Consider the following 16018-nt stretch of genomic DNA (forward strand, 5'->3'; position numbering starts at 1 on the left):
TGACACTCAGGTGCGTCCAGGAAAGGGAAGTGCCCCAAGAAAGCCTATCCACATTGGAATGCGAGAGAATCACACGGAATTTTTATAGGGATAATTTTGAATCCAGCCATGGTTGACTTTGAAATCATTCACAAACTGGGTACTTTAATAAATTTTAGGAACAAACTGCTCCCAACACACTCTCACTGGTGGCTGAGAACATTCACTCAATTGACTGTTTACCATGCGCCCCATAGACGTAGACAGACATGAACCCTGCCCTCCAGAGTTTACAGTGGAAGAGGAGAGGTGGATTTCAATAAATAGCCATGGAAATATATAATTAAAAATTTTTATGAGTATAATGAATGAAAAAGTAGAGAGTTCAGTAAGGTTTAAAATAGGAAACTGATTTAAGTGGCATGAGAAGGTAGGTAAAAGAACAGTTGAACAGTTTTTTAAAGAAGCAACATATACCTCGAGACCTGGAAAATGAAGAGTGGGGTAATGATGATTTTAGGCAGGGGAGAGAGCTTGTGAGAAGCCCAAAAGTAGGACAAAAGTGTGATGAGTTCATTTCAAAGAAGTGAAAGGCTAATTTGTCTGGAGCTTGGTGCATGGGGGCCAGGGGAAGGGTATAGGATGAGCTGGGGAGATAGTCAGAGACTAGACCATGGGAACCTTTATCCTAAAAGCAATGAGAAGGCAATGAATCATTTCCAGCAAAGAAGTGAACAGACCTGTATTGGGGAAGGTTTACTCTGCCAGCAGAATGGAGAATGGACTCAAGGGGGCAATGAGAATGGAGGCAGGAAGACCAGTTAGGATGTGACTGCATAGCCGATCCCAGATCATAAACTGGTGATCAGGCCATGAGAAGTGGCAGTGAAGATGGACCAACAGACAAACACAAGACGCATTTTAGAAGCAGAACTGCTTTGTCTTATTGGTGAGTTGGACCAGAATTTCACGAGGGAAAGTGGTGTCAGGGAGAACTTTCAGTTTGGGCTAGAGCTATGACATCGATGGTGATGTCCATCTAGCATTTCCTGAGGTGGAGAAACAGATGCTGTGGAAAAGATCAATGCTTGGACATGTGCGATTTGAGATGCTTGTGAGAAATCCAAGTAGGAAGGCCAGATAAGCAGTTAGATGGAAAAACCTGGAGCTCAGAGGAGCTATCTGGGAGGGATACATAAATTTGGAAGACTTGAGCTTGTAGATAGTATTTAAATCCTAAATTGAATGATACCATGGAGTGAATGATATACCAGAAAAAAAGTGTAGAGTAGATGAAAAGGAACCAGACTGAGCCCTGAAAAACTCTAGTATGTAGAGATAGAGAGTGTGTGTGTGTGTGTGTGTGTGGGGTGTGTGTATGTGTGTGTCTGTGTTTGCATATGTGTCTGTGTCTGTGTTATCAGAAAATCCAAGGGAAAAGAGTGGTTTATTATGGAGAGAGTAGACAAGTGCTAAATGTTACCGTGACTCAGGATGGAAGGGTTCTTACTGATTGCAGAAATACGGAGTTCTTTGATGACACACAGTTTGAGTGGAGAGATGAAAATGAAAGCCAAATTGGAGAGGATTGAAGAATAAACGGGGTCAAGGAAGTGCAAATTTATATGTAGGTAACTTTCCCGAAGTTTGATTGTGAAGAAGTTTAGAAACATAGGGCTGGAGAAAGATAGGGTGTCATGAGGTGTTTGTGTGTGTGTTTTCAGTTAGATATATTAGCACATGTTTGCTGAAGAATCCAGGAGTGGCCCAGTTAAATAGCCTCTTTTCCTGACCAGTTAATGTTGGCCTGATCAAAATGCAGATCAGGCAAAAAGTCTCCCTCAGGTGTGAACAGTTCAGCAGAGAGAATAAAGACCTACACATCTCAGATTCTTCACCCAGTATCTCAGAAGGCAGTTCTAAAACGCTAAGTGGGTACACCTACCTTCTTTAAAGACTACTTCTCTGGCACCCATATGACACCCAATCTTCAGTTATCTAAATCCTTACATTACCTTGATTTTCACTCTAAGGAGCTGAACCAGAAGTAGATAATTCCTTTCAATACAATTCTTTTTTCAGTATTCCACAACATATGTTATATTCATGGTCAGTTTTCTGATTCAAGTACATTAATAAGACCACCCACAGGTAAGGCAGCTATTCCCAAGGAAGGGCTGAAATCCCCCCTCCCTCCCTCTCTCCTCCCCACCCTCCCACTTACCCACCTAGACACCAAAAACCCCTAGCCCTGGTCCTATCCCAGCCCCAGTTCTGTGCTGTTTTGCCTCTGCAGTGTTTAGATTTTATTGCTAGCCACCGCTCCTTTGTCATAATGAATCTCATAACAGAAAATAGGTCACACACACATCCGGTCATCCCGTCACGGGAACCTCAGTCTTCCTACGTTGAGGGCTTTCAAGCAGTCATCTAAAATTCACCTGACCTGCAACCCTTTGATTTAGAGGATACAGAAGCTTAATTACTGTTTTTATTTTCATATTGTTATTGACACAAAACATTTTACAATCAAACAAGCAAACTTTTAATTCAATAAGGTCAGTGTGATTTAGTGAATACAAAACCTGACCTGGATTTAGGAACAGAATTCTATTTCTTGCCTTAGCCTTGACTCCCACGATGCATGACCTTGGAGTAGTTACTATGCCTCAGATTTTTCATCTGTAAAATACCCACTTCCTACGTTGGAGGATGAACTTGAGAATGTCTGTAAGATACTGTGAGGTCTTAGAGGAAGGTGACTGCTGCATTATCACATGTCATTCTTACTAGAATCATGTCGATGGAGATGAATCAAAAGTGTGAAAAGTAATGAATAATATTGGCTTAAAATAAGTCAGATATATTTGTGTCCACACTGAACATGTGAATGACTCTAAAAGACTGTGTTAACTAACCCTACTTATTTCTGGTTGTGCTTCAATCTCACTTTGAATGTTAACTCTAAACCGCTAACCTGTTTCTTTCCCTTTATTCACTTTTTTCCACCTACCATTGCATGACATGCAGGGTCAGTTTTGTGCATGACACCCGCTACCAGTATTGGTAGGTTCCAACCTTTTTTTATTTGTCTTTTGTATTATGTACAATACCTTCACTTGATTGAGATTTATCTCAAAGATCATAGAAATGCTGTAGGAACTAGTAGATCTGAAGGCTTATTTGGCTTTAGAGTTAATGTATAGGTTTCAAAATGTACTTGTATACTGAAGACAATGACCATCTTAATGTGACTAGAACAACCACTGCAAGACATAAAACCACAAGTACGAGTCTGCTTTTTAATGATCTGTATTTTGTTTCTCTTTATAGTTTATATGGTTTAGCATAAGAAAAAAAAAGCTTACTTTATCAGAGAGGCAGGCTAATTTCATCAATGTTTTAAAGTTTCATGTGGTGTGCCTTTATCTCCTCTTTGCTGTGTGTTAGAGTTATCAGAGTTTCCCAGAAGTATTTATTTTAAAAAATTACAAACGGATGTATTTTGAAAACAAATGTCTCAACTGCCTTGCTTTATTATCCTTTTTAATTTTGTGTTGATTTATTTGTGATGAGTATTTGTACCCTACCACTCCCTTAGATGTTAACTTTTAATAGTACATACATAAGCTATCCCCACACATTCCAATGCCTTGGTACAAAAGTCTGTCTTAAGGACATATGGATTAGTTCCACTTAGAGTAAAGAAAAATAAACATTGGCAAATTTGTCTGGCTGTTTCACAGCGACTGTGTTAGAATTTACATCAAGGCCATGATTTTTGCTCTACTGTTTATTGACCCAAATAAACCACAATCCCCAGTAATTCCAGTTCAAACAGACAGGCCCAAATCGACCCAAATAATTCAGTTTAACTGCAATTAATTCCAAGAAAATTCTAACCCAAATTAGGCCTACATTATCAAGGCTTTGATGTTTTAGAATGATGATTAAAAGTGAATATTGCATAGTCTTACTTCATTTGGACATTACAATTTCGCATTTTTGGGAGCACCGTTTATTACAGGCACTGTAGACCCTGACTTGGGAACGATCTAGTGCTGGAGGTAAAAGGGTTTATAAATACATCAACCAAAGTAATCTGCTTTGGCCTTTCTGGGAATCACTGATGATGTTTTAAAACTTCCTTTAATTGTACTTGTAATAAGCTATTTTCCCTTTTTTTTATTTCTCTCCCATATGCTTCCTTGCTTTGCATTGTGATTGCATGCCATCTGCTGGTTTAACCCATGATGGCTTGCTGCTCTGATATTCACCATATGCCAAAATGCCACTTCTGTTACCGTAACGCTACACCCTCCTGTTCATTGCTCCCATGGTCCCCCTCCTGAAAGTACCCATGATGCACAGCGCTACGTCAGCCACTGTCTCTGCGGCAACAGCTCCTGCAACAAGTGCCCCCTTCGCAGCAGCAGCCACAGCCAATCAGGTTTGCTCCTTTTAAAGCTTTTCTTTCACAAATCCCAAACTCTAAATGAGTGCTGATAGTTAAAAAAAAAAAAAAAAAATTCTCAGGGAGAATTTTTTTTTTTCATGTTTATCCATCAGATTTTATTTTATTTTATTTTTTTGATTAGTTTATGGCCAGCATTTGTGGACAGGTTGCACTTATTTAGAGTTAACATTTACTGCAAATAATGATGTAGCTGTGTTTCGTGTTGCGCTGTTCGTTTCCGTACCTAATATTGTGTGATTAACCTGACAGGCTTACATTCCTTTCAGGGCAGCATTACGCATCCAGGGCTTTGTGAATTGTCGCAGAAAAATCAGAAAAGCTCACCTGGGAGTGCTTCAGAGCTGGCTGTATTTGGATTCAGTTCATTCAGAGACCCTATTATCTGTTGTGGAGGAAAGGAAAACTCTCCTCTTAGAAAAGTCTCCCCTTTTCCCTTAGTGTCAAATTTGAGGTCTGAATGATTCTTGTTAACATTTCACCTGGGTCCTGTGTGCTCCCAAACTCACTTGGTCCCCAAGTGAGAGACAAACAGTCCTGGAAGAAGAGTACCGGGCCACCGAGTTCACAAAGGCTGGATATAACTGATTAGGGGCATGTAATTCTTTTGGTTTAACGCATGTGCCATTGAGACCTCGGATGGACTCTTTCTCAGGGAGGGCCAGTTGGCTGTTTCCTGTCGTCACAGGCTGACTATAACCCTAACCCCAGCCAACCAACTTGCAAACATGTGCTTGTGGTCCCAGGAGAGGAGTAAAAGCATAAACTCTCACATGCCCGGAAAAACACTTGATTGTGCATGCTCTCCCTTCACAGAAGAGCCATTCTGGTTTTGCTGTGAGTGTAGTGGGTTTTTTTTTCGTTTTGTTTTGTTTTGATTTTTGTTTTAATAAAATCAACTGTACTGATAAAAGATGACAAGACATATAGGAGGAGGTGGAAGGAAGGTCCCAGCTAACGGGATACATTGGAAAAAATCATGTCTGGGCATAAATAGCAGATTCCAAACTACATTCTGCAGGCGGGAAGGGCTGAGTCACACTTCTTTCCCAGTTCTAGTGAATAAGTGATTCCAGGGCTATAGGTTTCATTGCTGAAAAGATAGGCGTGAGTGCACTTGTATGAAGGAATAAAAGTAAAATCCCGTGAGCTCCTCCTGTGCCCTCTGAATTGTGATAAAGCAGAAAAGAACGAGGAGGGAGGGAGGAGAGGCCAAGCGGGCCCTCAGAGGCAATACCAACTACTGACAATGCTTTAGCTCTTCACTCGCCACCTCAACATGCCAGCTTCCCTCTAAGGAAAGCCAACTCAGCTTCCAAACAGATAGGACAAAGAACAGCAAATCACTTTCTTAGCTGCGAAGATTTTTTTTTTAATGATGGGATGGCAGAAGGGAGAGACAGTGTGCGTCCTTCCATCATTAGGTTCAAAGCACCTCTTTTCACATGGTCATTCTTAGTCGGGAAACTGGAAAGGTTTCTTTTATGTCTAAGTCCTGTCTTCCTGAACCATGTTTTTGCGATTTGGGGCAGAAGTTTTATATAAAGTCCCTTCATCAGAAAACAAGTTTCAAGTGTAATAGAGAGTTCGTTACAATGGAATGTAACGTTATACTTTACGACAAGTTAAGCACTTCTAATACAGAGAGCTGTTTCATGGGAATGGAAAGGAAGTCAAGGTAAAGAACTATTTTGGAGTTTTAGGATAAGTCCCTTTATTATGATAAATTCTTGATCATGTATCATAAATATTTTTCCAGCCTAATGATTCTTTGGCTCCACTTGGTAGAAAAAACTGAGATTGCATACGTATGCGTAGGTTTATGTATGTGTGTAGGGGAAGCATAACTATTCAGAAGCTAAACTATATCACTTTTCAGCAGAGTGTGATTGGTAAAGGAACTAACAAGTTAACTTCAATTAAATCCAAAGAAGTATAATTACAGGTGTACCTGACAGTAGCTTCAAGAATCCTAGATTCTGCATCTCGCAGTTTATCAGATGTAATCGTTGCCGGACTGCACTTCAGTGATGACTCTTAATGAAGGTCTGCTTGCACGTGAACACAACAGAAAAAGAAATAGTAGTAAACATAAATTTTCAGATATGATATTCTTAATGTATTTTCAACAAGTATCAAAGAGCAAAGCAGCTACAAAAGAACTTGGAAATTCTTTTAGTGCCCAAGAGTTCAGAATTCAGAGAGATTTCTGATGGCTGTGAAATGACAAGTTTTCATCTTATTAAGATTTCACCCTTTAAACTCACACTGAATCATGTCCCTGTGAATTACATGTCATTTAAACAAAATGAGTCTGTTTCCTCACTTGTAAAAGGAAGATTAGAACTAGATGGCCTCCGAGGTCCCTTCCAGCTCTAAGATTCAACAAACCTATGGTTCCTTAGCTGCTGTGCTAAGCCCAACGCATGAGATTATAAAGGTAAACACAAATAGAGTAGGAAGTGGTGCTAATGATTTCGGAGTTCAGTGCATGATACTCATCCTCCCTTCTTTCCCTTCATGGAGCCATCTGTCTTTAACACAAAATGCGGTAGGGTTTTGACAGTTTTTTAGTTCATTTTATCAATTTAGACTGTCAGTTCAAATAGTTCAAATCTCGTAAGTATTTGTAATAAGATACAAGTCATTCAGAGAAGAAAGAACATAGACCAAAACATCCCATGACAGCTCCTCCGGCCCAGGTTTCCTTCACATGTTACCCCATTGGTGAGTCAAGTTGAACCAGCAATAAATCTATAAATTCTACCCTCAGGGCTTAATCAAGGTGCCAGCAATGAAAGTTTTAACCGAACTTAGACTTGCAGTTTGAAATTAAATGACGACAAGATCCAAATACTTCTGGGAAATAGAAAATTATTTTTTGGCTATTTAGCTCTGGGAGTAGATATATAAACAAAAATACAATAAACAAATTTACCAACAGCTATCTCCTGTTTCAGTTAAGGTCTTTGGGCCTTAATATACAAGTTATACCTAATAATAATATTATTATTATTAACAAATTACTTACAGATACAAGATACTATTCTAAATGGTTTCTCTTTTATATAATACATTATATATTTTTATATATCATATCATATATATCATATGAGAAAGAATACATATGTATAGGATACACTCAATCCTTACTACAGTGTTATAAATATTACTGTCATCCCCATTTTATAGACGGTAAAACTGAAACCAAGGTTAACTATCTTAGCCAAAGTTAAACATCTAATAAATGGTCTTGCTGGAATTTAAACCCAGGCAGTTTGATCCCAGAGGCCTTGCTCTTAACCACCATGCTACACTGCCTCTCTCTCTAGTTATAAATGAACGGAAGTCACTTCTTCCACAGGTAAAACTGTCTTCAAAGTGAAACTCAATAGCAGCAAGCTCTGTTGCTTTAGGGAAAAATGAAGGAGTTCTGCTAATGCAGCTCAGACTGAGGTGAATTCTAAGCTGGGGAGATGAACTGAATCTGAGCAGAGCTTCAGGCTAGTTATGTAATAGCCAGGTCATATTTAGAAACCATATACATAGTTGATATATATTAGTTATGATATAGAACTATTTATTAATAGTCTATGTTATATTATACCCAGTGAGTAGACTGAAAATTATGAATAATTTCTGTACAAGTAAGATGAGAACTAAGACGAGAAGTGAAAAGGAATTAGTCATTAGTCCTGGTGAAGCAGATTCGTGGGCTTCTTTTGTGTGAATCATGGCCCTGGACTTTACTCCCAGTCTCTGCCACTCACCTCACAAGTAGCATCGTGACAAGGGAAATCAGAAATGAAAACCCAGGTACTATAGAAGTCAGTCAATTTCAGTCCGCTAATAGAAGGTCAGGATGCATACATCTATAGATGCCTATATTGAAGCCAATTGAATCTTAGAGTGTACAGTGAAAGAGGAGAGGTCAGCAGCCTAGTATATGGATTATCTAGTTTTCTTCACATTATGAGAAATTTTATTTAATAAAATGAGAGTGCAGATTGAAATCCCTCTAACTTGAATTATTATGGTACTCTATCCTGTCATTGCTTTCTTATTTTTTTTACTTCAAAAATACATTCTATTTCAAAAGGGGAGAAAGTAATTTCCTAGTAAATATATTTTAAATCTTAGTGTCTTCATTTATATACAGAGATTATTCAACTTACCTGATAACATCCTTGAAGGCCCAATTCAAATACAATTTATATTCTGAGTCTTTCCCTGAACCCCTGCAGCTAGAATTTCTTTTTTCTATCCTCTGAATTCCACAAGGATTCTATCTGCGTGTTCCTTAAAGCATCATCATTAGAAAGATGGAATGACGGTGCTGATCTACGACAAAGGTGGCGAAGTGTAAAGCTTAGCAGAGAAAAACTAACAATCCCGTTGGCCAGAGCCCCAGTTTTCACGAGCGGCTGCAACACAGGTTTCATTCCGAGTGTGTAGGACCTTAACTGACAGGGTAAAGCGTTCGCTGGCCTTTATTTGGCCACTGAAGGTTTTCAAGCAGGCAAGTGACGGAACACAACTCTGAGAAAAGCAGGCAGGTGGCCTCAAGGCAGGAGAGCCTGCAGAGACCACGGAGAGGCTTTCACAAGAGCCTGAAGAGGGACGGTGGCAGCCGGCGAGGGGCCGACTTTGCCTTGCCTTTGCCTGTTACACAGGGAGAGTCACGTTTAGCCGAAGAGAAACATAAAAATGGTTTCATACTATGGCAAAACCCGTCCAAATAAATGTCATGTAGCAGAAGAAGAGATTTGGGCTGACCTGAAAGGTTAACCACGGGAAGTTGCCTCTGTAGGACCCGAATTCAAGGATGGCCTTTGGGTGGACTCCCTGGGCAAATGCCTCCAGGGTGCTTGCGCCTAATATGCGGCTCCCCACTCCCTACCCGAATGAGACGTCAGAGCCACAAAAGCTCAGACACCTCCCAGACTTTTGCCTGGAAGAAGGGGTCCCTTCAGATTTGGAGTGAATACGTGTTGTCCACGTGTCCACAGTTAGAGCTATGTGGACGCGGAGGGCAATTATTCATCTGATTCATTCTGGGTCATGAGTCCATGCTAGGAAGGCAAATTCTTACATACTGGATATTAGGAATATTTTAATGGAGCATCCCACGCAGTGCCTTTAAAGCTGGTGAAATCAATCATATTTCTGGCAATATGTTAACAACACTAATTACATCTCCAAAAAGTGCTGATTGGTGTTTAATTATGACCTCAAGGTTTTATCACATCTTCCGAATCCTCTTCCAAAGATTAAATCCATTCAACAGAAAGCTGGCCTTAGGAAGAGTTTATTGAAAATTAGTTAATAACATATTATACATTCCTAGCCCTCCATTTATTGGGATATTTGGTAAGTCAGAAAATCCCCATTTTCCAGACATGCCTGATTAGTATATACATAATAACAATTTCAACGGTATCTTACCGGACAAAATAATTACATGCAACCAGATACCTATATTATGCTTTATCAGGCCTGCTACAAATTACTAAAGGGAGATGAGAAAAGTTTAAGAGCATCAGATTTTACTCATTTCTCACATATAAACATGAACACAACTTCAAAGCTATTTGTATATAGATTCTTGGACATCTATATACAAAGTTACAGTAAATCACCCCATCCTAACCAAGAAGTCTAGAAAGGTAAGGTCACGTTTTACTTAATCTCTCATCTCCAAGAGTTTTCTAAAACATCTATTATTCAAAGCCATCTAGGACTATATTCAGATAAAGGTAGGAGGCATTAAACATTCCCCACTATTCACCACTTGACCCATTTGGAGCCTGTGTTTTTTCACAAGAAAAATCTGGGTTCTGCAAAGCCCCAGCATGGCAGGAGTAGACCCCTGTTAGTTCCCTCCCCTGAAATATGCAGTAGAGCGACTGGCCTCCCTGTATGGATGATCAAACTGTGAACCGTTCCTTTCTCGCAGTTTGCTGGGTCCTGAGAACAGTTGACAGAAAGCAGCTGGGCCCCAAGTATGTTGTGCTCTGAAAGGGCCTGGACAGCAACTGTCCGAATCCAGGGCCTGTAAATAGTGCTCGGGCTGAGACATCCATCTCAGCGTTATAATACTGCTAACGTTGTTCGGCCTTCTCTAACTTTGTGCTGATATTCTAACTATCGAGGAAGGTTCTGTTTCAGTAATGGATCTGGTTGCCTCAAATGAGGCAGAATCGCCATATCAAATATTTTGTGGAGAGAGGGAGTGTGTGTGTGTGTGTGTGTGTGTGTGTGTGTGTGTGTGTGCGCGCGTGTAGAGAAAGAGGGGTGGAGGGACAGAGGAGGAGAGAGAGGGAGATTAACTGGAGCCTGCTGTATCTCTCTTCAAATAAAAAAATCAAAACAATAAAAATGGCGGCGTCTGCGTTCAGTTAACACCATTGGTTAAAGCTGCTTGGCAATTTGAGTCTAAATTCCATGGTGCAACGTGGCTGGGGCACTGGAATCCAGTCTTGCTAGTCTGGTGAAAAATATAAAAAAGATGTTGAAGGTGGAGAGGAGAGGTGGGAGGGCTGCTCCGTATGCCTTAGGTGGAGCTGGATCTGTGAGAACCATATAGAGGCAGATTATTTTTTCTCTTCAAGAAAGCAGACAATAAGAAGAAAAAAGGCCTCTTATTTTCCTGCCTCAGAAGCAGCTGCTTTGCAGAACTACCATGAGGTTTAATTAATATATGTATTTGCAGATTCTCCAAGGAAAGGCTAAGTTATGTAAGTGTTGTAATCTAGTACATTTTCATTTTTCATGAATAATTTACACCTCATGGTGAGAAACTTGGGTAGAATTCTTTTGTATACAGCACCTAAAGACATAATATCAGTTCCAATTTTGTGCAGTTGAAGAGAAAATGTCAAGGGTCCTTATGTGGAACTTGACTGCCTGGTGGATCGTCCTACTTATTTTACTTCAAATCCCATCCTCTTTTGCATTTTGATGGAACTTGGGGGAATCTTTTTAGATTGAAAAGTTATATTCCCAGTAGTACTTTGGCTTTTGTTGACCATAATAAAATCATGCTCATTTTTCTAATTGTAGGTTTTCTCTTTTGAGAGGAATAAATATACAGTTCATCCTATATGTGTGTTTATTTCCAGCTCTAGATTTGTAAGGAAAGAGAGACTAGGCACAGTGCAGGAATTTGGATCCATTGCCAAGGGTTGAAAGATGAATGAGGTCTAGTTTTTAGTGAAAGTTGCTAAGAACAGAGGAAATTTTTGACTTCTAGGCATCGATCTCCCCAAGTTTTGCCACTGCTGCCTTCCTTCCCACACTTCTACCTGCATGTTTGGGGAAGTTGCCAGCCTTGCTGTGTGGGTGGATGGAGAGGAGAGATCCTTGCCGTCTCCTGACACAAAGCTGGCCTGACTGTCACTTCGCTTACTGGATATGACGCCATGATGAGTCAAAGACAAACTGGCATGAGGTCCGGCCTCTCAACCTCTTCCAGCATTCTCTCTGGGCCACATCGCAGGAGTCCATGGTTTCCAAGGCCAGACCTGTCTGAGTCTGCTGAACATTCTAGAGGCCACCAGTGTGGGGGGGGGGGTGCTAAGGGTACCCAGGAGTTTACTGCCTAGTCAAAGAGATGCGAAGCAATCAGACAGTGTCACAAAGTGAAACAGTCAAGGATTCAGACGTTATTTCCTGGGAAGTAAGCTCCACAGCAGAGCCTTACCCCTAAGTGGGAGGGGAGGGTAAGTTATGAGTTTGGGACTAACATATACACACTACTGTGTATAAAAGTGCAGAGGCAGGTCTTGAAGGATGTGTAGGAATTAGATAAGGAACAGGTGAGGTTGTTCCTGACCAGAGTGAAATGTAAGGGGTAGAGCTGGGGGTGGGGTAAGGGGCAAGGAGACTGGCATTATAAATGTACCAGCATCATGCTTTACATGTGTTCTCACATTTAACCCTATCAGATGGTCCCTATTCTTGCTCTTTAACATGTGAAGACATCAAGGCTCAGATGTGGCCGTGGCTCTAATCAGTAGAAGGGCCTGCATTTGACCTCAAGACTCTGACCCTGAGGTCAGTGCTTCCCCCGTATCCCACCTTCTTCCCCAGAAGGCTTCGTGGCTCAGATGGGAGTTTCAGAATCACTTTCGGACTTTATCCCACAAAAGATGCAGACGGAGCAGCTGTTACTACATCAGATCTAAAGCGGGGGACACTGTAGCTCACACACACTAAAGGCCACACCGCAGTGCGTGAGGGAGTGAAGGGAAGACACGTGGACAGGACTAGAAAACCTCCTTGAGCAGGTGAGGAGGTTAGGTTACTGAGGAGGTCAAAAGGCAGGCTGAGGGCAGGGCAGCAAAATGCAAACTGAGAGAGAGACTTGCAAACACTCTTCTACCGGAAGTGAGTGGGTAGGTGTGAGCTGGGATAGGCTGAGCACAGGTTAACTGGTGAGGAAGCTACTTTGTTGATGAAGTGATAAAATTGGGACAGAGAGAAAAGGGAAAATGTGGGGAGGGGAGGATGAATACATTCGTCCCTCAGTATCTGTGGGGCATTGGTTCCAGGACCCCGAGTAATACCAAAATCCATGGATGCTCAAGTCCCTTATATAAAATGGCGCATTTGCATATAACCTACGCACGTCCTCTCTTATACTTTAAATCATCTCTACATTACCTAAGACTATGTAAATTCTATGTAAATAGTTGCCAGCGCATGACAAATTCAAGTTTTATTTTTTGGAACTTTCTGGAATTTTTTTTTCAAATATTTTCTATCCATGGTTGGTTGAATCCATGAATTCAGAACCTGAAGACAGGAAGGAGGACAGGCTGTAACTAAGAAAATCAAGAAAATTCAGGGAGGCATTTTGATCCTCTACTCTCCCAGTGGCTCTCGCCAGTTTCTATAGTATCTGTGGATTCACCAGCTCTCTGCTCCCCGCCACATCAACCTTCTGCAAGACATTTCTCCCGATGACTTACATAAAAAGAATGGCTCCTGTTGACACTTCTTCACTTTTTTTTTTTTTTTTTTTTTTTTTTTTGCGGTACGCGGGCCTCTCACTGTTGCGGCCTCTCCCGTTGCGGAGCACAGGCGCCGCACGCGCAGGCTCAGCAGCCATGGCTCACGCGCCCGGCCGCTCTGTGGCACGTGGGATCCTCCCGGACCGGGGCACGAACCCGTGTCCCCCGCATCGGCAGGCGGACTCTCAACCACTGCGCCACCAGGGAAGCCCTTCTTCACTTTTATTTGTACTATAAAGGAGAAATGTATTGACTGGTATTTTCTGACACTGGTCTATGAAAAACTACAGCTAGTCTAGCACTTAGACTCCATCAGGCCTCGGCATCACGTATAATATGCTGAAACTTTTGGTCTGTCTGTTTCAACTCTCAGTGATCAAATTATAGTATTATCGTCACTCTCCTTGCTCTGGAGTTTCCAAAGATCTCAGAGTTTATGTCGATGAGCTTCCTGTAATCAAATACAGACACTTTTCAGTATTTACCACAATGCATTTCTGGAAGCTGCATCATTAAGCTGAATGTTGTTAAATGTCACCCATTTTCCCATAGTCACTGTTGCCTCAGGCACTGCAGGTCTGACCCAAGACCTGCATTAACTACATCAAAGTTATGAAAGGTGATAAGTCATAAGAGCAAACTGACCACAACCATGCCATACTTCTACAATAACAGAAAAGGGAAATGATGATGCAAGTTACATTATAAATTGGAACGAGACCCCAGATCAGTAAGGTGGCTTACCCAAGTCACATAAATAATAAGAGAACCAGGACTAGAACCCAACTGTCTGTGTCCTGCCTAGGGTAGTGTTTTTTCCCTTTCACCACACTGCCTTCCTGAGAAAGTGCTTTAAATGATCATTAAAGGGACCCCAAAGTACTATAGAGCATACACACAGCACAAAGGTAACGCAAGCATCTCTCCGTTAGTAAGCTCTTACCAAGTGCCAGACGTCATGTAAGCTTTTATACGAATTATCTCATTAAAACCCAAAATGGCCCTGTAAGGAAATATTCTTCTCCCTAATATACAGATAAGGAAACTGCAGTTTTGAGAAGCTGAAAAACTTGTGCAAGGTCATCTACTAAGTGGCGAAACCAGATATACAACCTCCCTCAAGCTCCTAACCTTCCATTTTATAATGAGGAAAAGGACCCTCAATGGTTAAGTGACTCATTCAAGGTTACATAAGGGATTAGAAACTGATCTCCTAACACCCTGCTCAGTCCTCTTTCCTTCCCTCAAACCACAATCCAGCATGAATATGCTAGCTATACATTTCTTTGAACAGTCAATAGATTTTCTTCCTCCTTAAAATTTAGAAAGGTTTTGGAGGAATCAAAACCATACCCAAGGATGTTAAACTCAATTCCTTCTTTTTCTCAAAATATTGTTCATAACTCTTCCATTAGTCATTCTTTCAGTTCTTGTCATTGTTATCCCGATATTTGAAAGGGCCAGAGAACCACTTTAGTTGTGAAGATCCAGGAGAAAAGGAATTGCTTGAATCAATTCCTATTGTTCATCTTCTTTTCTTTGGTCTTCTCTGACCCCTGTAACATTAAGGATGGCCTTGAACAAGGAAAGAAGTTAAAATAGGGAAATCTAAGGTGTGTGTGAAGAATGAGCAGAAAATCCCACTGTATTCCTTTGCCTTGGAAAACTGTGTTTAAGAATTGCTTTCTTGGGCTTCCCTGGTGGCGCAGTGGTTGAGAGTCCGCCTGCCAATGCAGGGGACACGGGTTCGTGCCCCAGTCCGGGAAGATCCCACATGCCTCGGAGCGGCTGGGCCCGTGAGCCATGGCCGCTGGACCTGCGCGTCCGGAGCCTGTGCTCCGCAACGGGAGAGGCCACAGCAGTGAGAGGCCCGCATACTGCAAAAAAAAAAAAAAAGAATTTCTTTCTTTTTTTTTTTTTTTAACATAAACTCATAACCTAAGTCCCCTCATTTTTCCTGCTGGTTATGTGAACCTATCTGAGAAGAGGTGAAGGTTTGAAAATTGAAGTATGGATGTTTATTAGACAAGACTGGGTGTGCAGAAGTGTCCATAAATAGTGGTTTGCTCTAAGCCCAGTGATCTAAGAATTATTAGGAAATGCTATACCTTGTCAAAATATTCATATTCATGTTTTGTGGCATAGCCTGGGAAATTAAAATAGGTGAATTGTTACCATAGGATAACAGTAGCATCTGCTTACTACCACCAAGCACTTGTTAATTACACTAAGGCTCACAACAACTTATGCATTAGGAACAACGTTTGATTCCCATTACAGAGAAGAGGAATACTAAGAATAAAGGATGTTGAATCACTTACCCATGGTAACACAGTTATTAGGTGTAGAAGCTGGGTTTGAACTGGATCTAAATTTAAAGAGTGGGAGATGCTGCCTCCCATGGGATGTAACTTTTTTTTTAACTTGATTTTTTATTTATTATTTTATTTAATTAATTACTTTACCTATTTGGCCACACCCCGTGGCATGCGGAACTTCCCGGACCAGGGATTGAACTTGTGCCCCCTGCAGTGGAAGCGTGGAGTCTTAA

The 16018-nt window shown here is 41.1% G+C and overlaps 1 protein-coding gene and 1 long non-coding RNA gene across 7 annotated transcripts in view; one reads left to right on the forward strand and one right to left on the reverse strand.

Moving 5' to 3' along the window:
• The window catches only part of MBNL2 (muscleblind like splicing regulator 2), a 156191-nt gene that overhangs the window by 124834 nt on the left and 15339 nt on the right, over positions 1 to 16018 (forward strand). For 3 of the 6 annotated variants that reach the window (XM_028497777.2, XM_007101402.4, XM_028497779.2), the window contains one exon: positions 4335 to 4429. The exons of the other annotated variants lie outside the window; for them this stretch is intronic. In XM_028497777.2, the coding sequence (XP_028353578.1) occupies positions 4335 to 4429 (95 nt within the window). The remainder of the gene's footprint in view (positions 1 to 4334; positions 4430 to 16018) is intronic. 6 annotated transcript variants of the gene reach the window in all.
• LOC129392695 (uncharacterized) overlaps positions 1 to 16018 on the reverse strand; it is a 115590-nt gene that overhangs the window by 37054 nt on the left and 62518 nt on the right. Inside the window, exon 3 of the long non-coding RNA XR_008619069.1 lies at positions 6405 to 6504. This is a non-coding gene — a long non-coding RNA (uncharacterized lncRNA). The remainder of the gene's footprint in view (positions 1 to 6404; positions 6505 to 16018) is intronic.

This window comes from Physeter macrocephalus, chromosome 13, assembly GCF_002837175.3.
Source record: "Physeter macrocephalus isolate SW-GA chromosome 13, ASM283717v5, whole genome shotgun sequence".
NCBI classification, from domain to species: Eukaryota; Metazoa; Chordata; class Mammalia; order Artiodactyla; family Physeteridae; genus Physeter; species Physeter macrocephalus.